The following is a 22,483-nucleotide window of genomic DNA, read 5'->3' on the forward strand; positions in this document are numbered from 1 at the left end:
ACAATATGCAATTTATCAAGTACTTATATATAATTCGAAACTAAGATCTACACATAAAGAAAGCTGAAGATCATAAGTTTTTACTAAATGAGAAGAAAAATATTGTTCCTCTTTATTCTTCTTTATTATAAATATATATATATATATATATATTTTGGTGCAAATCCTATAACGTGATGACACTGTAATTTTAAGCAAATGGTAAACGTTTAAAATTATTTAATATATATATATAGGACTATATACGTTAAGATTCATGGCTTTGATTATTAGTGTAAAGCATAATATATAATACTCACCTAATTAAAATGTAATGATCTAAGTCAAAATGACAAAATTGATGGCCGGAGCAATTAAGGGGCACTTTTGCTTCTCTATAAGGTTTATAATTATAATTTGATTGTTTCGTGAGTCAAGCAACGTGTATTACAATCACTCAAGCAACGTGTATTATAAGCTTCTTTTATTTATTTCCTTTATTTTTTAATTAAAAATAGATAATCTCTCTCTCTCTCTCTCTCTCTCTCCTGGTCTGAAACCTTGTCCTTTAGTGGTAGCGTTATGGCATGTGGCACGGCCTCGGGTCTCTCGACCCGCAACAGCCGGTCCGGAGTCTAATCCTCTTTTATGGGTGCATGGAATATGACCGGATATCCTGGGTTTCCCGCGAAAACTGCCGGTTTTTTCTTCTCTCTCTCCACTCGAGAAACTCTTGCCCACTCTTGATCATGGGAATTCAATTCACTTGCCGTTACTTCCTTCGATCTCCTTCATTTCAAGCCTCCTCATCGTTTTTTATATTCTTGAATTATTTCCTATTTTTTTTAATAAATCCCAATTGCTTTAAGATATCTCTTTGAAATTGAGCTGCAGTAGGTAGCTAGGGTGATGCTGTTTAGGTGGTATTTGCACATTTAAAATTTGGCTCCAACGATATATGGTCACCAAGACGTGTGCAACTTTTAGGTACATTAATTGTCGGGTCTTGTTTATCTTTTGCTAAGAACATTTTCTCTTTGGGTAAAGTTTTGATCTTTGACGCAAGATCTCTTGTGGGTTATTCCCGTAGTTTCAGGACTTTATCTCGTGGAAAGGAATATAAGATTCGTTGGAGATTTTTTATAGATTGGGATGTTGTTTATTTATTGATAATCTGCTAAGGGGTGCTATTGGATATGTTAGTCAAGCTTGAGTGAAAATGGCAAACTTTCAATGCAGTAGTTGATTTTTTTTTTCAATGCAGCAGTTGAAATGATCCATTCATCGGTAAGTGGCGAGGTCAGAAACTAGACTAGTTCAAGAAGGAACAGAATTTAATTAATCTTTTGAGGTGTGAAAGAGATCGATCAGTTAGGAGGAAAGGATCAAAATGACAGTCGAGGAGGAAGTAAAGGCTGTTGAAAAGAAAAATGTCTTGGTTGGCATTCGAATGGACAGCCATAGCAGAGAGCTGCTCAGCTGGGCTCTTGTGAAAGTAGCCAAGCCTGGAGATTGCGTGGTTGCAGTTCATGTTTGTCGAAGTCCTGGTAATGTCCTTATAGAAAAATTATGCATCTTTATAGAAGACTGATCTTAATTTTCAACGCTTTACCGATTGATATTCTTGTTTCTTTGGGGTAACACGATTCATCACTACAGATCAGGCTTCGGAAAACAAGAACTTGTTGGATTGTTATTTAGAAGTTTATGAAGGCTTATGTACTGTAAAGAAGGTTAGTAATGCTTCAAGTTTCACTTTTCTATCTCATTCATTGGAATGTCCTTGGTTGCTCATCATTTGTCATACTTGGTTTCAGGTTGATCTCACCGGTCATATCTTCACAGGAAGTTCAGTCCGAAGGGTTCTGGCGAGAGAAGCAAAGAACCAATCTGCAGTGGCAGTCGTTGTAGGGATAAGCACGCAAAGCGCTCTCGGGTAGGGGGAGAGCCAGAACTCTACTTTGCAGTTTGCATTGGTTTTAGCATGTGCGATTCTTTTCTGGTTTCTCTAAACAGATATCGTTTTCAGGGGTTGGACTTCCATAGCCAAATATTGCACCAGGAGACTCCCTTCAACAACCGATGTTTTGGCTATCCACAACGGAAAAATTGTCTTCAGAAGGTTCACCAATAATCAACTACCAGGTTTGGTATTTGGTGTCCTGGTTTAAGAGCTTCTAGAACATTTTGTATAAATCATATAGTAATTTGCTTTCACTATGTCAGGCTTTAAAGGAGATCCAAAACCAAGTTTCTCTCATATAGAAGTTCCCACTTCCAAAGAATGCCCATCTGAATTTGGTGACTCCGAGGCAGAGTCTGAGAAATCTGTTTGTGAAGTGGTTCAAAACTCCAGAGACGGTTTAAGACATAATGGGGAAAACTTGAAGGATGAAGTTTTCAACCTCGCATGCGAACATAACAAACTTGCTTTGATATGTACAGGAGACCCTTCAGAGCAGAGACTTGGTTGGCCGTTACTCCGTAGAACTAGTTCATCAATTCCACAAACTCCACATGCAAGGAAAATGTCTGTGGTGCAATGGGTAATGAGCTTACCAGATCGTTCCCCAGAGCTTAGTGATCAGTGTTCGACCATCAAAGAAACTGCGTTGGAAAGAGATATCGGAGACATTTTGCATGAGAGTGCCAAAAAGAATGGTGCCTCTGCATTGCGTGAGCTGCCAAAAGGCTTGGAGCATCTCCTCAAATCAGACTCATCAGGCTGCAAATGGTTCAGTCATGAGGTTCTGAAGACTGCAACTTCTCAGTTCTCCTCAGGTGAGTACCTTTTCATCCTGACTTACTCATGAAATCTCTTTCCTAAATATCTGCTTTTGTGACAGAAAATATGATTGGGAAAGGAGGTTGTAATCGTGCATATAAGGGAATTCTTCCAGATGGAAAGCCAGTGGCAGTAAAGATTCCGAAGTCGACGAAAGAAGCATGGAAGGATTTTGCCCTTGAAGTTGATATCATCTCCTCACTGAAGCACAAACACATCATGCCCTTGCTTGGGATCTGCATCGAAGATAATGCTCCAATCTTGGTTTATGACTACCTGTCTAAAGGAAGCTTAGAGGAAAACCTTCATGGTAAAGCTTAAATCAGTTTTTTGCTTTCTTTTTATTTTTTTGGTTTTCACTCGCTATAACTGTGTCAGACACCAAACTGATATGTTAAATATTTAATGTAGGTAAAAATAAAGATAAATCTGTGTTGTCATGGGAAGTGAGATTTAAGATATCTGTTGGAATTGCTGAAGCTCTAAATTACCTACATAACGAATGCTCTCGGCCTGTTATTCACAGAGATGTCAAGTCTTCAAACATTCTACTCTCTGACGAGATGGAACCACAGGTAACTCAACAGACTAAATTAGATGATATTTAAAAGTAATAAATTGTCAAGATGTGATATGACTAATTGTTGTTGTGGTGTGACAGTTATCTGATTTTGGGCTTGCAATATGGGGACCAACAAATTCATCATTTATGACTCACGGCGATGTAGTAGGAACATTTGGTTATCTTGCTCCTGAATATTTCATGTATGGGAAAGTAAGTGACAAGATTGATGTGTATGCCTTTGGTGTAGTTCTTCTTGAATTGTTAACAGGGCGAAAATCAATTGGTTCTGAGACTCCCAAAGGACAAGAGAGCTTGGTCATGTGGGTAAGAGCCCTGCCCCCAAATAAATAAATAGAATCTCTCAGCTTGTCTTAATTCTGTGTATGATAACCTTTAAAACAAATGAATGCAGGCAAAGCCAATAATAGAGAGTGCAGATGTAAAAGGCATATTGGATCCAAATTTAGAGGGAAAATATGATGAGGTTCAGCTGCAGAGAATGGTTCTTGCAGCAAACCTCTGCATCACACGGGCGGCTAGGCTTCGCCCTAACATGAGTCAGGTAATAATAACTTTGCAACATTGAAGATGTCATGCTCTTAGTTATGAGTCATGTATCGAGCAATATTCCAAATACAAGTTTCTTCAAATTTTATATGAAAGCTACTTGAATTATTAACCAACTTACTTTTTCAGATACTGAAGCTCCTAAAAGGGGATAAATGTGTTGAAGAATTGGTGAATTTCCAGAAGGGTGATCTTAAGGATGATTCAGAAAACCTGGAAAACAATGATGACGAGGTCTATCCGAACTCTAGTGCAGAGTTACATTTGAGTCTTGCACTACTTGATGTTGGTGATGATACCACATCATATAGTAGTGTGGATCAGAGCAACAGTCTTTCTTCAGAAGAATTCTTGAAAGATAGATGGAGCAGGTCATCAAGTTTTGAGTAGCTTCAGCTTTACTTGAACATAAAAGGGGAAAAAAAAGGAGAGATTAATTGTAGTTGTTCCTCCAAAATACTACTTCACTCTTAGCAAACACAAATTTGCTTAACTTTGCCAGATGTGTAGTTTGTACTTTTAGGGATGAGGAAAATAACTGTTGGCAGTGCCATAGAATGGTGAGGTGGTTCATAGATGTAAAATAAAAAAATAAAAAAAAAAACTGTAAAAATGCCATAGAATGTGATTCTCTGATATCACCAACCCCTAGTTTATCAAAGTTGAGACAACATTCAGAAACCCATACACAAAATGGAATATGATGGAGGTTTTATGATGCTTAATAATAGCAAACTAGATCTTGCCTAAAAAATGTATTAAAATAAATGTAACTGGTTACATACTTACATACCTCTATTAACATTAATTGGCAAGAAAATCTTCAGTTAAGCAAGGTTCAAGAATATTTGCTCTCACATCCATTATTTTTGAGATAATGATACCCTTAACACTTTTTTTATTACTGGTTTACTATTTAGTATTTTTTTTTTCCTCTTTGAATCTGGATTGAAAATCTAAAGAAATGACCTTCTTGCATAATTTAGAAGAAAATAAATTCAATCAATGAATCGTAATCATATAATTTAATTAAAAATAAATTTGATTTTATAAAATTGACTCATAGTGATGATCATACGATGTAACCTGCAACACTCTAGCCACACTGCACTCTACAGAATAACTTGGCCTGAAATTTAATGGACGGTCAGGATCAGATACTAGTTAAACATTATAGTTGAGGTGAACCCACATTGAGCAGCTATCATAGTCCTTCACCCACTGCACGATTTGCATTGTTTTCTCAATATTACACCGAGAGTCGCCTAAATACCTATAAATTGGAAGCGAAGCACGTTATAGAATTTTCTCGACTGCGAAAGCGCCTGTCTGTGGACTCTCTGCACCAATCACCCGATATCTCCGTTTCTGTCTCCACTCTCCCTCTTCCGTTTGAGTAGTGATATTAATTATAATATATTTTACAATAAATATTATAAAATAAGAATATTTTTATAAAATAATATTAATTTTATAAAATACTTTACAAAAATATCCCTCTTCTTAAAATATTAAATTGTTATGTGCTTATCATTTTTCCTTTCGTTTATGATGGCGCTAGCTAATATCGTCATTAAGAGACACCACCTACGGTTTCATACTGAGCCCGCCGAGGACTACCTGGGGTTTCAATTTCTTTCAAAGCCGCGACCTTTCTCCGAGTCTTCTTGTCACTTATTATTATTATTATTATTATTATTCTGAGAGTCTTAATCGCATCAATTCATTGAATTCAAATTATGATTTGAATCTTCTGTAAGGTTCATTAGGTTTAAGGTTGTGATGGTAAACCTTTGCTCTCTCGTTGGAAATCTGTTATTGTTGGCTTGATCATGTAAATTTTAGTCTTTGTAGTTTGTTGCCATGAAATCTAATCTGACCTGCGGCTGAAATGGTTGGATTGTTTGTGTTTACGCAGTTGATTTCCAGGGTTTCTGAATTTTAATGTGCAAAATCCCAAGTGGGTGTGTTATAGTAGTTTTGTTTTGGGCATCCGAATCTTTTCAGAACCACAATTTCCCATCTGGTTATTTGTTAATTTATATCAAGACGGAGAACTGGGCTCAAACTTCGTCTGGTTCAACTTCGCAGCCATAATAAATTTGTTACCTCGTCACGTAGTTTATCATTTTGTTTGGTGGAAGTTTTGATATCGAAATGGACGACGGGGAGCTCGATTTCTCGAACCAGGAAGCTTTTTCAAGTCCAAATATGGGGGAGCTTCCGAGAAGTTGCTCAATGGATAGTTTCTTTGAGGAACTTTTTAAGGACTCTCACGCTTGTACTCACACTCACACTTGCAACCCACCCGGCCCTGATTCTTCGCACACGCACACCTGTTTTCATGTGCACACTAAAATAGTACCGGCCCCAAGTGACGACAAGGTTGCCACGGATGATACTGCGGAGTCCACTGAAAAAAATTGCAAGAAACGCCCGAAAGGCAATCGGGAAGCAGTTCGCAAGTACCGTGAGAAAAAGAAGGCCCGAGCTGCATCGTTGGAGGATGAAGTTGTGCGATTAAGGGCTTTGAATCAGCAGTTGTTAAAGAGGTTGCAGGGTCAAGCTGCATTGGAGGCAGAAATTGCAAGGCTGAAGTGTTTGCTTGTGGATATTCGAGGAAGGATTGAAGGGGAGATTGGATCGTTTCCATATCAGAAATCAGTCAATCCAAACTTGCCTAATCTTAGCATGCCTGGCCCATATGTGATGAACCCATGTAACATGCAGTGTGGTGATCAGGTCTATTGTCTTCATCCAGTGGTGGATGGCCAAAGTGGAGAGGACGCATTATTGAATGGGCAAGGCCTTAATGGCTGTGAATTTGAGAATCTTCAGTGTTTGGCAAATCAGAATTCAGTGTCGAAGGAGCTTCCTGGTTGTGGTATGGGGTATTTAGCCTCCAATGTCAATTCTTCTGGCACAAATAAGAGGAAAGGTGAAACTTCATTGCTTTTCCTATTCTGTTTTATTGTGATGTGGAACTTGTTTGCCTATCTCGTTAGCAGTGCAAACACCGATAGCGATTTAGCAATTTTTTGGGTGGAATACCTTTATAAGATGTTAGAAATGGAGCTTACTATTTTGGAAATGAACGGCTGGTTATTGGGTCAAGCAATGTAGTTGTAACAGATATTTGAGTTTGCTATTATAAAATAAGTTGTATTGTATGTGGCTGTTGTGATATGGGCTTGTGATTAGTAGCCTATACTGTTGCAACTTTGTAGATCATCTTCTTGTTGGCTTTCATGAGTAGGGATACACTAGGAACATTTTGAATGCAACACCCCTGTATACTCTTCCTTTAGGTCATTCAAATCCATGTATATCTCATATTGGTGATGAGGTTTGGATGCATTTTTTTTTTTTTTTTATTTGCTATAAATATCAAAAGAATGTCTATAACATCCTGATTTGAAGTAGAAAAAACCATTATTATAGTGTATGTGCTTGTAACATATCCTGACCTCTGTAGTTATTTAATGCTATTGTGCTCGAGAGTGAGACCTTCAGACAGAGGAGTTCAGTGGACCATGAGTTAGAACCTGAGCTGGGGTCTGCATTCGGATGACAGAAAGTTTTAACTGCAAATGAAGATACTTAAACATCATATAGAAGAATATAGACTTCAGTTGCTTTGACAAGAATTAAGACAAAATACAAAAATATGCATGAAATGCAACCATAGAAAGACTTACCTAGGCTGGCTACTGACCTTTCTTCCCTGGATCTCTCTCTGGTTTAGATTTTCTATTTTAAATTATTGGAAACTTGAGGACTGGGCTTGGTTTAAGCAATTAATAACTTGATAAGATTATGACCTCATTTGATGTCTACTTGTACTTTATACTTAAAAGCATTTCTTTTTTGCAGTGTGGTTCTGTCTTTCTTACTTTGCGATGTGGTAGACAGTACAATTCATGCACCTGAGAAAGAAAAAGAAAAAGTATTTAGTTCATGTCTCACCTCGACCCTAAAAACCACGTGACTATAATATGCACGGCTTTCATATATGAAGGAGATGGAGTTAATATACCTGAGTTTAAGCCTAGGAAGAAGACCTATTCTTCAACACGAATATAGGGAAAGGGTAGAAAAAGGAGGAGATGGGAGGGGTATATACGCATGCATGAGATTGCAATGTTCTGAATGATACATCTGTTCATTGGCTTGAACGCAGCTTTAGGATTTTTGCTACTTATTATTTGTTGGCTCTTTATGACCCTGATATTATGGCGATTGTTTTATTAGGAGGGACTCGTGCAGCAAAAGCAAGTTGAAGTGCTGCTTAGTCAGCAATTTCTGTATGCTCAAGGGTATATATGGTCGTCCAATAACTAGTATTGTTGAACTCATCATCAGCTTTCCTTCCAGGTTATTTAGTGATTTTTATTAATTTTTCGGTTTTATTTCTGACCCAGTCTTGGGTTCTTGGAGCTGATATGGGCATATGTTTTCCTGGACTTGCTGCTGTTTCAACAGGTGTCTTTCGTCAGGTTATAACGTTTAGTCTGCTTTTAATGCTTTGTAAAGCAGAAAAATTTAGTTGATGTATTTTTTGTGAACAAACTTGTTGCTAAGGCCAACTTTATTGTTTCTATGAGGTTGAATGCCTTTAGTTTCAGCTTTCGTATACTATGTGACTACACATAGACCAGTCAATTAAAATTAGATCATTTGATGTTCTTCATTTACTTTTGATTTTGATTTGTAATTAAGTAGTCCTTTTCTTCTTTCGGTGGATGTTTTTGCAATTTTTTTTGTATCTAAGCTATTTGAATTCTTGATAGCTGAATTACAGACCTTAGGGAGATGGATGCCTTGCATCTTTCAAAACCATGGACTTTGGACAGGTGATAAAAGGTTTTAGTTCATGTGATCCAAAATTGTGATTTGTGTGAAGGATAGAATCAGCTTGCAATGTTTCCAGTATAATTGTTATCCTGGCTTGGCTTTGCAACTATATAACATAAGAAGTTTACTTCTTCCCTTGGCATTTTTCCTGACAAAAGTATGCCTAATTTAATCAGGAAGGAAGCACTGCCTTCTAACTGAAGTTTTGCGAAGGCATTCATGTCATCCACAATATATGACGAAAATCGGGTAACTTTCTTACTGCCACTGTGATTACAAACAGATGGGAGTTGTCACTGCCATTAGGGTGAGAAATAAAGGTGGCACAGAAGATACCATGGGCTTATTACTATTTAATGGATCTCTCTTTGAAAGGATGCGTTTTAGCATGCTTACTTGTTGATAAAGATCCTGAATTCATTGGTCAAATTTGGTAGGTTAACTTGTTGAGTCTACTGTCTACTCGAGAAGAGAGGTGGAGAAGGTGTCTGTTCAATTCTGCTCAATGAGCAAGTATATTTGTGGGGGATCTCACTGCTGTTTTTGTGCCTTCATGGTATGCTTAACAACTGTGTATTGTTTGTTTAGAAACATAATTATTCTAAGATATTTTCAGACTACTTCACTACTATTTTATTACTATTAGATGATACTCTTAGTATGCAAATGGTGATACAAGTAATGCCTCATTCCATTCGTTGTGTACTCAATCTTTTATAACATTCGATAATTTAAGAAACTACTCGTGCAACTGACAAAATTACTCAAGTTTAGAGAGCTGCTAAAGCCCATCTCTTTCGTTTAGGTACAGCAGATCACCGAAACCCCGTGAGGATTTTTATTTTCTATTTTTTAAATTGTTTTGTAAAAAAAATTGGGGTTTTTTTTTTTTTTTAAAAAAAAAAAAACACCTACAGAAGCGATTTTTTATGAATGGAATATCCATTCTGTATCATAAAACCGAACCAAAGTTCTCATAACCATTCTTAGAATATTGATTCCATTCCGGAAGTTTTTTATATATTGCCTAAGGGAAAGGGAGAGTTTGGATAATGAGTTGAAATGAAATGAAAATTAAACAAAATATTATAATAATATAATTTTTTAATATTAATTGTGTAGAATTTAAAAAAATTATAATAATTATATAAAATGAGAGAAGTTGAAAGGCTCTCTCAATCCAAACAAGGCATAAATCATCACTCTAAATGTCCTTACATAGGTACTCACTTTTGTTAGTTTTCTTTAAAATTTAAAATTTTATCATTTTCAATGTATCAATAACTACTGACAAAATTTTTGTAAGTTTAAAAAGTGCATTTAGCATTTTACTAAAACTAATATCATATGATCCGATACCTTTTTCCACGCGGGGAGCAAATGCCTCTATCCAAACCCACCTTCACAAACTACATTATAAGGACGTGATCTATCGAATCGACTACGCTAAACGGCTGAAGTGTCCTCGGGACAGCCGGTAAGGAACCTGGACCACTAAAAACCTTCCCTTTCTACCGGGGATATCAGTCATGGATGGCAACGAGAAGGATGAGAAAAAAGGGGAAGAGGGGGAGGAGAAGAAGAATACCATTTTACATCACAAATGAAGCCTAGGGGACCCCACAGACCCATCACAAGCTCCACCAAGTGGATGCGAATTAAATAACCATCTAGACTAGCTATAACGACAGGGGAGTACCCCCAAGATGGTTCCTAATAGAAAGTGTGAATTGACGATACATGGACACCAGAACCTACAGATATTTTTTTTAAATGTCTGATGATCATCTCAAGCAAAAAGTTGAACATTGTTCCTACCTAAATCTCAAAGCTCAAAGTGAAAGATTCCCTTCAAATGTAAGGATCAAGTATGTGGTTATTCATCAGTCGGTTGCATATCATCGTCGTCACGATATATACTCTCAGCCATTTGCCAGACCTGAACAGTATTGTCCTCACCTACGCTTGCAATGACCCATGGCTGGTACTTGTTCCATGAGAAATCTGATATCTTTGCTTTGTGACCCCCATGAGAGAATAGAAGCTCCGGAGGACCATCTTCAGCATCTCCCTCTGACTGCTCATCACCGATCCTAAAGGCATTGCTTATCAGTTAAAATAGGCAAAATATTCAAAATGGCAAGAAAGAACCTATAAGAAATTCAGAACTTGCTAGTAAACTTCGTAATGCATGATTCCACTATAATTAATCATGATTCGTAAACTTGATTAAATGAATTTTTCTTCAACTAAAACAAGAGAAAAGCAAGCACATTCCTAGCAACTATTTCTGACGTGCAGTACCTGTTTAGATCCCAAACCATCAACCTCCTATCATCAGCAGATGATGCCAAAACAGTTTCATGGTTAGGATCCCATTCTACCTGGAACACTTCCTCTCTGTAGGAAACAAATCAAGGGTATAAAAAATTCTGAGTTGACAAATCAAGGGTATAAAAAATTCCGAGTACAACAAATTAGCTCTCAAACAAACAAAATGATGAGTTGCACCAAGAATGTACTAACTCCCACACAAAAATTGGAACCACTGCTGCAAAAGACAGTACATTGGTTGTAAAGACTAAAGAGTGTGTTCCTACCTTCAACATCTATAATAATAGATTTACTTTGTCAATTGGATAAAATTTAAAATAACATACAGACTACAGGTGCGCCAAAAGGCAAACTAATTTTCAAAGCCCATCGAACCCTTTTCACACTGTGTATCCCATTGTTGGGCAGTTAACAAGCATTCCTACACAGTAAAACATCATCTCGATGATAGTTTTGCCGCAAGATCCATTCAGAGAAGCACGCAAATGAATGAGAGCAAAAGTTTATTCCAACTGACAAATAATTGGTTTTGCAAGAGATGAAAACAAAGAGTTTTTTTTGGGGGGAGGGGGGCATAATTAGTTCGTGATAATGAAATAAAAGATTAAGATTAATCTAATAGGCATAGGGCGTACGAGTGACTGCTCAAGACATGCAGTGGCACACTCAGCTTCCTTGTATCAAATAGACCAATTGTGGTATCAGAAGATGCTGTTGCCAAGATCCATTCATTGTATGGATTGAATGAAAGATAGTTCACCTACAAACGCCCAAAAATACATCAGTAACAGATCCGTAATATTCAAACTTTTTTTTTTGATCGGTAAACAAAATTTTATTGATCAAAAGGACGCAAAATGCCCAAGTATACGGGACATATACAAGAGCAACGCCTATGCGTGCTAGTTTAGAATATTCAAACTTTAATACATGTATATCACAGGAGAAACGAAAATGCACAGAGAATCCTAGGGCAACACAAGTTCAAAATTACGAGACCATACACATGATGCAAGAGATATGGAAATACAAATACGGTAGGACCAAGGAATTGGAGCTATGAGAGATAATAAGTAGCAACTATAAATTTTATACATAAAATAAGGAGCAGGTCTCTTCAAGACCTGAAAATTAATTGCATCAATTAAAAGCAATAAAAGATTATTTTTTATCAGTTAGAACCCTAAAACAAAATACATTTAACACATACAAATATTGAAAATTGATAAAAGAACCATTGGGAATCTAAGGGTATATGTGGGACACTCAAAGAGGATATAGTAGGTAGGTAAAATTCAACACACAAATTGGAGAGCCACTACTATCACCTAATGAATAGACTATAACCTCTTTCTCGTGAGCTTTGACAGAATGTTGGGGTTGGTTTGTGCGCAGGTCCCAAATGACCAATCGGCAATCGTCCCCTACAGACCCAAATAAATTTTCATTCTTTGAATGCCAGGATACATCTTCAACAACACTTTCATGAGCCTGTGAATTACATTCACAAATCACATAAGACAACATACAAAATGTGCCATGCCCAAGACACCAGCATTTTAGAAAAAAAATGATACACTGATTCGGAAAATTACCTCATAAACATGCAATGCATCAAGCACCTTATCTTGAGCCATGGCAGACACATCCCACAAACATATCTTATGGTCATGAGAGCCACTTAAAAGGAATCCCTCCTTGAGGGGACTCCAAGACAACCCATACCCTTCCATATCATGACCCCTTAACCTCAAATCAGGATCACAATCACCCCCTTGTTCCTTCGCCAATTGTTTCGTACAATCAAAAACATAAACCTCAGACCCACTTGTCTTAGCTCCCACAATTGCCGGGTTCTGTGGCATACCCCGCGCCCTATTCACCTCTCCATCAACACGTATCTTCTGTGTTATCTCCACCTACAAACATCCCAAACAAAACAATTAAAATATTGGATCAGCTAGCAATTTCAATACTGGCCAGTATAAAATAATCCTTAAATAAGGGCGTAGACATCTCTTTCGTGTTTTTTTTGCCTATGGAAGTACCAAAGATACACGTCAAAACATTCCGCTATAAGTTTTTATCAAAATATTCGGTACCCAAAGGATAATTCTTCATAATGACAAAGTGAGTAGCTTTTCTATCACCTCTAACAATGCGAGCACTAATTATATATATTAAACACGTTTACCTAACGATTTTCACAAACACTTGGTACCCACAACAAAACTCATCAAATACCACAGACCCAAGGCATAATACGTAAAAAATACTGAATGCCCAGAAAATAACACGCGAGATGTATTTTTGGAAGTACCAGAACACTGACCTTAGGGATAATGGGGTTCTCGGCATTGCAATCTGTGTTGGTTTCAGACTCGTTGCTGGGGAGGAGAGCGTCGGCGACCATGAGGAAATTGGGGAAACCTTCGGATGTATGGGTCCCGAGAACGAGTTTGTGGATGGCGAGAGATGGGTCGGAGGGGTACGGCAGCGGAGCCGGAAGTGGAACCCAGTGGACGGTGAGAGACGGCCATTCGAGAGGGTGGGAGATGACCAGATCGTAAAGGAACGGAGTGTTCTTCTTCCATACGGCGTAGTCCTCCTCCACCTGATCGAGACCCGTCTCTCGTTGCTGTTCCTCTGCCATCTCTCTGTCCGCCAAGCTTCTGGCTTTCCCGCCAAACAAAAAGGAAGTGGAGGGAAGGACGGGAGCGTGGGGTGGGATTTATTAGCAGATAGGTTTTGGTTTGGGCTGGACTGGAAATGCTATTTAATTAAAAAAGAGATTTGAAAGTTACATTATGGAAGGCCCAAATAAAACATGAGAAGTGGCCCAAAAGCAGATATATGCAAACTCTAATTAATATTTTTTCTTTCTTCGGACATATATGATCATATTATATTTACTATTCAAATCAATTCGAAGAAATGAACCTTCGTGGAAACAAATGCGGACGTTGATATGTATAAAGGAATTTTGGATGTGTTAGGCTTTCCCCACCTATATATAATTAAATTACCCAAAAATTAAAATTCTGGAGGTTACTCGGTGGATTAGAAACACATTATTAAACAATACGATTTATTTATCAGTTTCGTTCGGATAACGGCGGGCGGCTAAGCAGGGGTGTTTGGAAACTTTGGAGCCACGAAAAGCCTGGAGTGGATAGCAAGCAAGCCCGGGTCAACATTTGGGCGGCTGGACTTGGGGACGACTTTTAACTTGGTTTCCATGTTATCTCAAAATTTAATTATTCTCTTCTTTTTTTTCAAAAAAGTTGTTTTTAGACGTCGCTTTCGTTATCTAAGGCTTCGTTTGGAACCACAATTTCTCTCAACTTATCTCAACTCATCATTACAACTTTTTCAAATTCCAATACAAAATATAATAAACAATTCAACTTTTTCAAATCCCAAAATAATATTAATAATAATAAATAATATTCTAACAATATTTTATTATCTCAACTCAATTCAACTCAACTCACTTCAACATCCAAATGCAACCTAAAATAGATTTAGAATTCGTTTTTCAAATTATATCATCTTATTTTATTATTATTTATTTTTTAAATCTGAAATAATAATAATAATATTTTATTCAACTAATCTTAAATTATTTTATATCATACTATCCAAACAAACCTTTATTTACACTATTTATTTAACCCTTTAAGCAAAAGATAGTTTGTAATACTATTCAAATAGGTAATCCAAAATTAAATGCCCTCTTATTCATTGTTTAAGCACAAAAGACAGTAGTAGTACTTGAATGGGATTGAGACTCCTATAGGCTCACGGGATTCAGTAGTCGTTTTTAAGGAAGGAATCTCTAAGTATTAGCAAGTCTTTATAATTATTAAGTAAATCTCGAGAGATTAAAATCCTACGCATATGTACGTGATTTAAGTATAAGCTTACGAATAATTTTATGAATAATTTTATTCATCATCTTCACATACAACACATTATATATACTTGATATATGATAATAAGTATAAGAATTTAATTAATTTTTAAAAAAAAAATTTAAAAGAAAATCATAAAAAAAAATATAATATGTGAAAATAATAAATAACAAAGCTCTAAATTTGTATTGTAATTATCTCTTCCTCCTCTAAAGAAGAATTTAGGACCAGACAATTAATATGGCCTTTGGTCGAACGAGTCAATTCGAATGAAAAGCTTTTTTAACTACTGCGCTGATTGAAACACATTTGTCTGGAAAGCTTTTTAACGTGACGTAACACTTTATATAATTTATTAGTTAGTCCAGAAAAATAAATAAATAAATAAGTTTCACAATACAATTGTTTTAAATATTTAATTAATTAAAATAAAAGCTTAATTAATTACAGGAAAAAAAAATAGAATTATATCCATAGATCCATCAACATGTACAATCGAAGTACAGAAATAAGGATTTGGTTCTAAAAAATTGCTTCTAATCACCAAGTGAAACTGAAAGACTTGTTTCAAGCAAAAAAATAACAAATTACAGCACACAAATCACATAAAATATTATTATTATAAATCTACGATCCTAATTTCACTACATTATGGCACATGCGGTGGGATTCTCGTCACTGAAAGCGGTGGTGTATCGGACCTCCGTGGAGCTGGCACGTGCCAGCTGCGAAATCTGCGGGTCCTCGACGTTTCGCACGTACCCGGCGGGAGCCTTGCGGTCGTAAACTCCAGGAGCGTAAGGGTGAGCGACGACGTCGTAAGGGACGTAGGGCCAGAGCTCGGCCTTCTTGCCAGTTCGATGGGCGACGCGTGCCACCACCTTTGCGGGCTCCACGTATCCAACGACGGTCACCTTGTTGGCCTTGCGCTCCACGTCCACTTGCTTCACACCCTTCATCCCCTCCACCGCCTTCTTCACCCTCCGCTCGCATCCTTCGCAGTCCATCTTCACCTTGATCTCCACCGTCTGATCATCAGAGGGAAAAAAAATAATAATAATCAGCAAATATAAATGAAACAGAAGGCTGATGGAGATAGATAATTAGAGTAGGCCTGGGGGAGGCCAAGGTTCACCTGCAGTTGCTTGCGTTTCTTGAGCTTGGAGCCACCAGTAGAGCAATCAAACAGGTCAGGGAAATGATCCAAAACACCCATTTTTTTTTTCACTTTGCAGAGCTTTAGCACCCAAAAATGGTATCTTGGAAAGTGGAATTAGAAGAAAGGAAAGAGGAAAAAATATGGTGGTAGATTTGAAGTGGTCGTGAGTGACAACAGTTATAGTAATGGTAATTGGTAGGGGTTTTGGGCTGTCCACCGCTCTTATTTATAAGCAAAGAAGGCTCGTGGAGGGTGGTGTGGTTTGATTACCTCAATTCATCCCACTTTCAAATTTTGGAACGTGGGGCCGACCATTACAAAATAAAATGGTACAAACAAATAATCTGCTTCGTCGGTTACATAGTTCGTCGCGCTGATTTTTGCCGCGTGTCATGATTCGGCCTAGAATCTAGATAAACAGACCGGCGACAGAATCGAGAATTGTCTCGAGTCTTGACATCCTTGGGGGAGCGGGGAGGGGAGGGGGGTCTATCCAGGCACCGACCGGCTGGGCCCTCCAGGCTCCAACAGTGTTTTGAATTGAATTCGCTTTGAACCTTAGGAATCTGTGGTGGGTGGGCCCGGAGCTTTTAAAATGGTCCCATAATAACATATGGGTGGTGGAGGGTCCACTCCGAACTTGATGGGCTTTTGGGATAAGGGGGCGCAGAGATTGGATTGTGCTTTTTGTGTAAGTACTGGATTGCTCAAGATTTCGTTGTCGTTCTAACTTTTTTTTTTTTTTTTTTTGAAATCAAACATGATATCTTCTATTCATCAACTGTCAACAATACATGATTTATCCTGTATATGTATGTTGATTTCATATACATGTATGTTGGACTTTCTATAATGGTATGTTTGCTAAAAAACCTCTGATGTCTTCAATCAACTGGCCGTCACACTCCCAATGCTCCTTTTTGCTATTTATATCCATAATAATCCACAGTGTCTCCTTCAAAAACAACTTCAAAAATGTTAAGTTCTGTACATAGTATCAAAGCTCTCCACAAGGTTATTATTTCTGCTACAGTTGAGGAACTAGTATGTAACTTTGACATGCATAGTGAAACAAGAACCTCCCTGTCAGCATCTCGGATTACTATCCCTGCACCCATCTTTAAATAATTTTTATCAAAGGCTACATCCAAATTTATCTTCACAGCTTCATCCACTACGGTCTTCCATCTCACAATTTCTCTACATACTCTGGTATTTGAAACTATACTGCTCTTGCTATTCTGAACTTGCTGATACTCTTCAATACAATGCCTTGCCTAAAGGAAAATCTCCTTTAGACTAATGAATGCTTTCTCAAAAACATATTTGTTTCTGCTCAGCCAAATACATCTCATCATAGTGGTTGTTAACGCCAACTCTTCTTCATTCAAGCTCCCAACCAATATTTTCCAAATCACAGCTAAGTCCACCTCACTAGATACCCATTTTTGTACCAGACTACCCTTCTCAGCCCATACATCAACTGCAGCAGGTCAGCTCCAAATAGCATGGCAACTAGTTTCAACCTTTTTCTCACAAATGGGATAGAGATTATCCTCCACCACCCTCTTCCTAAACAAATTACCTTTTGTTGGTAAACAATTATTGAGTGTCTTCCAAATAAACATTTTTGTCACCCATTGAACATTTAGCTTCCATATTTCCTTCCAACCCTCATTGTTTGCACCCCCCATCGATGACTTCCCATTAATTATTCTTTTTCTACTTAGTTGAAAATGGTAAGCTTATTTTACACTAAAAATTCATTTCTTTGAAGGTGCCCAAATTAATTTGTCCTCCATACCAGATTGACTTATAGAAAGGTTGCATATCAGGCCAACTTCTTCTTTATTAAAAACTTCATTTACTAAATCCTCCTTCCAACTTCTACTACCCTCTTCAATCAGCTGTTCCACTTTGGCATCTACTACCCATCTCGTTCTAAGAGATTAAATTTTGTAAGATGACGGTTTTGGGATCCACTTATCCTCCCAAATTTTTATATTCTCCTCCCCATTACCAACCCTCCATACTAACCCTTCATTCAAAAGGTCTAATGAACCCCACATAAACTTCTTCATATTAGTGAGGGATTAGCATCAGTCTTTGCTTCAAGCACACTTATCTTCTTGTGATACTTTTCTTTCAACACTCTAGCAGCCAATGAACTAAGATCATTAAGGACTCTCCACATCTGTCTAGCTAGTAGAGCTTTATTAAATCTCTCTAGCTCTCTGAAACCTAGCCCCCCATTGAACTTCGAGACTCCCATCTTTCTCTAGCTCATCCATTTGATCTTATTATCATTTTCTCTGTGTCCCCACCAGAATTTTGACATTAAACCAGCAATCTCCTTGCTTAATCTCTTGGGTAACAAGAATACACTCATAAAATAAGTGGGTATTGATAGTGTAACAGCTTTTAATAGAACCTCCTTCCCTGCAGGTGAAAGAAATTGATTCTTCCAGTTGTTTATCTTGAGCCATACTTTTTCTCCAATGCTTCTAAAAGTGTTATACTTAGATCTACCCACTATTGTGGGTAGACCTTCATAGTTATTCTACACCCTGCCCCCAAGTTCGTGTAGAATTTTGTCCCAATCCTCATTTCTACCATTTGAGTTGAACATTAGGGAAATCTTCTGTTTATTCAAACATTGATCAAAGGCTTGTTCATACCTCTTCAAAATGTTACTGATTTGCTGTCATTCTTCCCAACAAGCTCTCCTAAAAATAATACAATCATCTACGAAGAGCAGGTGAATGATTTTTTCTCCTCCTCTAGCCACAGAAACCCCTTTTAATTCACCTCTAGCCTCTGCCCCATTGATTAATGTACTTAATCCTTCAGCACAAAGTAGAAATAGATAGGGGGAATGGGATCCCCTACCTAAGGCCTCTTGTTGGATATATCACCTTCCCAGGTTCTCCATTTGTTAACACTGAATATATAACAAATGTAACACAATCCATAACTAATTTCACCCATCTATCACTGAACCCCAGCTTCTCCATCACAGTCCTAAAAAAAGGTCACTCTACTCTATCATAAGCTTTTGAGATATCTAACTTTAAAGCCATACTACCCACTCCTCCTTTAACTCTTGTTTTCATAGAGTGCAGAGTCTCATACGCCATTATGACATTATTAGTAATCAACCTACCCGTCACAAATGCACTCTGATTTTTAGAAATGATAACACTCAGTACCTTCTTCGTTCTATTGGCCATAGTCTTTGTAATTAACTTGTACAATACGTTACATAGACTTGTTGGCCTAAAATCCCCCACTTTGTTTGGATCAACTACCTTAGGAATTAAAACCACATAAGTAAAATTCAAAGAGTTTTCCAACGTACCTCCATTTAAGAAGCTTAAGGCAGCTTCACTGATATCATTCCCGATTTTACTCCACATATTCTGGTAAAAACAGGCACTGTATCCATCGGGTCCAGGGGATTTAAAAAGTCTCATTTGCTTCAAAGCCACCTCCAGTTCTTCTTTGGTAAAGCACTTCTCGACCTCTTCACTCATGCTACTTGTCACATTTACCTTCATAGTTTGCACATACTCTTCTATTACTTCTTTGGAAGGATCTTCAGATTTATACACCTCAGAAAAGTGCCCCCTGAAAGCCTCAACAACATCTTCATGACCTATTCTCAGCACTGACTGGCCATCCAAAACATAAAATATTTTGCTCTTTTTCTTTCTCTAGCTAGCACATGCATGATAAAACTTTGTGTTTTTATCTCCTGTATTGTACCAATTTTTTTTGCTCTTTGCTTCCATCTTATATCCTCCCGTTCCAGTAGATTGCCCACTTCCAACTTTAGTTTGTGAATCTCAGTTGTGTATTGTGGTCCCTCCATATCTTGTATCTCTTTGATTCTACTATATTTTTTTGTCTATGTTATTATTCCTGTCCCTATCCCTTTTCTTGAAGCTTTTTATTAAAGAACCATTACAGATGTTCTGTAATTTATGTACATGCCTCATAGATACTGGTGTTTGTTTTTTTTCCACCCAAACCTTCTCAACAATCTTCTCACAATCCTCCTCCTTTAGCCAGCTTGCCTCAAATCTAAACAGGTGGTTTCTTTTTCTTCTTAGATTCTTATCCCTCATAATTGTCATTAGCATTGGTTTATGGTCAGAACATCTGGCCACCAACCCTTCCACTACAAAGTTTTTGAACATGTTTCTTCATTCTTGGTTCACTACATATCTATCCAGTCTCTCCTTAGTGAAAGAATAGTCAGAGTGACCATTACTCCACGTGAACAAAGATCCCACACAACCTACATCATGCAAGTCATTCATTACTAAAGCTTCTCTAAATTGGCACATTTGGCTTTCAGCTCTCAATCTCCCTCCTTCCTTCTCATTTTGGGTCAATATTTCATTAAAATCTCCAGCCACGCACCATGCTAACCCACCTAGTGGCCTGATTCTCGACCAAAGTTCCCACAAATATTTTCTTTTTGCAGTATCTGGATGGCCATAAAAACCTGTAAATACCCACGCACCCCCATCATCCTCATGCACTTTAGCACTCACATGCCATTGAGAGTAGCTGAGGATCTCTACGTCTTTCTTGTCTCTCCAAAATAACACTAAACCCCATTTTCTTCCCAATGGATCTATAGCAAAGCACCCTTCCATTCTCAATCTATGTTTTAACTCTTCCACTTTACTCACCTTAACCAATGTTTCAATAAGAAACACTATCTTGGGCAACTTCTCCTTAACAAGAATGCTAAGGTCCTGAACTGTCCGAGGGTTTCCAAGCCCTCGGCAGTTCCAGCATATTAGATTCATAGTTACTGGCGGAGGCTGTGAAACAGCCCCGCCAACACATCCATCATCATAATCCATTCATCTTCATTTCAACTCTAATTCTTTTCTCCCTATCTCCATCTACCTTCCCTTCATTCTCAGCAACTCTTTCTAAAGGAGTATAAGTAACAAGTTCACGTACTTCTCTATTCCCTCTTGCCCTTCTCTTCCATCCACTACCCTTCTTTTTTGTCTCTTGCTTATCATTTTTCACTTCAATAGACTTCTTTGTACCCTATTCTTCCCCTATTTTTTGTTCTCCCCCTCCATTCACAATTTTTTGAATAACAACTCTATCCTCTGTCCCATTTCTTTCTAAATTCAAAACCTTTTATTCCCTCGATTTTCCCTTATCCACTCATTCATTAATATTTTCTTTCTCTTCTTCCCCTTAAATCCCCCTTCTAATGCAATCACATCCACTTGCTATTCCCTTGATTTTTCCTCAGTTCTAGCCTCATAGATCTGTGAGTTAAAATCTACTCTCCTTTCTATCTTTTTACAATGTGCAAATGGGCCCCTCAGCCATGACCCAAACTATTGTAGTCCTCCAGATTGTTCACCCCCACTACACCCTTTCTTATTATGTAGAATACATCCACATCGAAAACATGTTTTTGGTAATTTCTCATATTTTAATGGGATCCACATTTGTTTACCTTCATATAGGATTGTTCTTCCTCTGGCCAGAGCCTTTAATAGATCACATTCCACTTTCACCCTGAGGCATCTTCCCCATTCCATATTACCTTCTATGATATCCACATCCATCACTTTCCCGATTGTTTTTCCAATCACCTCCGCCATTCTTCTAGTCATCCCTCCTAATGGCAGATTAAACAGCTGGATCCAGAATTCTTCTTTAGAGAAATCGAGTAAGTGTGGCCAAGTAATTCCATTGAACACCTTGAGTACAAAGAGATGGTTATCAAATAACCAAGGGCATCCTTCTAGCACTCTGTCCCTATCTCCCTGTGTAGCAAATGTAATGACAAAACAGTTCACCCCAATCTCGTGGAACTCCATTCTCTTGTTTACTCTCCATAATTTCTCCATCATAGATCTAATGACTTCCTTCCCTATTACTCTCTCCGAACAGACCTTCCCCACCAAACTCCTATCCCCTTTTTTCTTCAGCTCTTCTAGGTTCTCTACACCCTCCTCAATTGGTCTCTTCTTCGTTCAGATTTAGATGGCCGCAGATCTCTTCTAAACCTTCCATCCTCTTCCCTTTGTCACCAACCAAAAGTACCTCCCTCCTATTCCTCAGGAATAGAGTCGACTATCTCACTTCACCAAAATCGCCTCCAGGGACACGATAGAGAGAAGAATCAAAAGCTTTGGTTAAGTTGTCATTCTAACTTGCTTTGCTAGTATTGCTAATTGTATAATTAGAAAAACAGTTTTGCTACAGGCAACAGGGGGTGGGAAACTCCCGTAAAGTTGGCTAATGTGTCATTTTGCCATGTCAGCCCAAAAAAAAAAAAA

At 37.8% G+C, this 22,483-nt stretch overlaps 4 protein-coding genes across 7 annotated transcripts; 2 read left to right on the forward strand and 2 right to left on the reverse strand.

The window, feature by feature from the left end:
- Positions 1–922: 922 nt before the first annotated feature.
- Positions 923–4,552, forward strand: LOC108993318 (probable receptor-like serine/threonine-protein kinase At5g57670). 2 transcript variants are annotated; one of them, XM_018968198.2, is made up of 11 exons: positions 923–966; positions 1,244–1,526; positions 1,639–1,712; positions 1,797–1,915; positions 2,009–2,124; positions 2,206–2,760; positions 2,826–3,074; positions 3,176–3,339; positions 3,426–3,653; positions 3,742–3,891; positions 4,026–4,552. In XM_018968198.2, exons 2-11 carry the CDS (start codon positions 1,370–1,372, stop codon positions 4,284–4,286), a joined length of 2,073 nt encoding a protein of 690 aa, XP_018823743.1. In that variant the 5' UTR covers positions 923–966; positions 1,244–1,369; the 3' UTR covers positions 4,287–4,552. The 2 variants fall into 2 exon arrangements, with proteins under 2 accessions (XP_018823743.1, XP_018823742.1); XM_018968197.2 differs by lacking the exon at positions 923–966 and having other exon boundaries at positions 1,183–1,526.
- An 892-nt stretch (positions 4,553–5,444) lies between these two features.
- Positions 5,445–9,405, forward strand: LOC108993402 (basic leucine zipper 23-like). Of its 3 annotated transcripts, none has more exons than XR_004798022.1 (3): positions 5,448–6,834; positions 8,148–8,270; positions 8,379–8,632. XR_004798022.1 is itself a non-coding variant. In XM_035684610.1 (2 exons), the coding sequence occupies exons 1-2, from the start codon at positions 6,054–6,056 to the stop codon at positions 8,174–8,176; spliced, it is 810 nt and encodes a 269-aa protein (XP_035540503.1). In that variant the 5' UTR covers positions 5,445–6,053; the 3' UTR covers positions 8,177–8,632. The 3 variants fall into 3 exon arrangements, 1 of the variants encoding a protein (XP_035540503.1); XR_004798023.1 differs by lacking the exon at positions 8,379–8,632 and adding an exon at positions 8,927–9,405 and having other exon boundaries at positions 5,457–6,834; XM_035684610.1 differs by having other exon boundaries at positions 5,445–6,834; positions 8,148–8,632.
- An 881-nt stretch (positions 9,406–10,286) lies between these two features.
- On the reverse strand, positions 10,287–14,030 carry LOC108993430 (WD-40 repeat-containing protein MSI3-like). The gene is made up of 6 exons (XM_018968349.2): positions 13,417–14,030; positions 12,680–13,003; positions 12,432–12,575; positions 11,720–11,844; positions 11,055–11,150; positions 10,287–10,843 (listed from the first exon to the last, which is right to left on the reverse strand). Exons 1-6 carry the CDS (start codon positions 13,735–13,737, stop codon positions 10,627–10,629), a joined length of 1,227 nt encoding a protein of 408 aa, XP_018823894.1. The 5' UTR covers positions 13,738–14,030; the 3' UTR covers positions 10,287–10,626.
- A 1,391-nt stretch (positions 14,031–15,421) lies between these two features.
- On the reverse strand, positions 15,422–16,411 carry LOC108993299 (heavy metal-associated isoprenylated plant protein 26-like). Its single transcript, XM_018968164.2, has 2 exons — positions 16,134–16,411; positions 15,422–16,026 (listed from the first exon to the last, which is right to left on the reverse strand). Exons 1-2 carry the CDS (start codon positions 16,212–16,214, stop codon positions 15,643–15,645), a joined length of 465 nt encoding a protein of 154 aa, XP_018823709.1. The 5' UTR covers positions 16,215–16,411; the 3' UTR covers positions 15,422–15,642.
- Positions 16,412–22,483: the final 6,072 nt, after the last annotated feature.

The sequence above is a fragment of the Juglans regia genome, chromosome 13 (assembly GCF_001411555.2).
Source record: "Juglans regia cultivar Chandler chromosome 13, Walnut 2.0, whole genome shotgun sequence".
Lineage (NCBI taxonomy): Eukaryota > Viridiplantae > Streptophyta > Magnoliopsida > Fagales > Juglandaceae > Juglans > Juglans regia.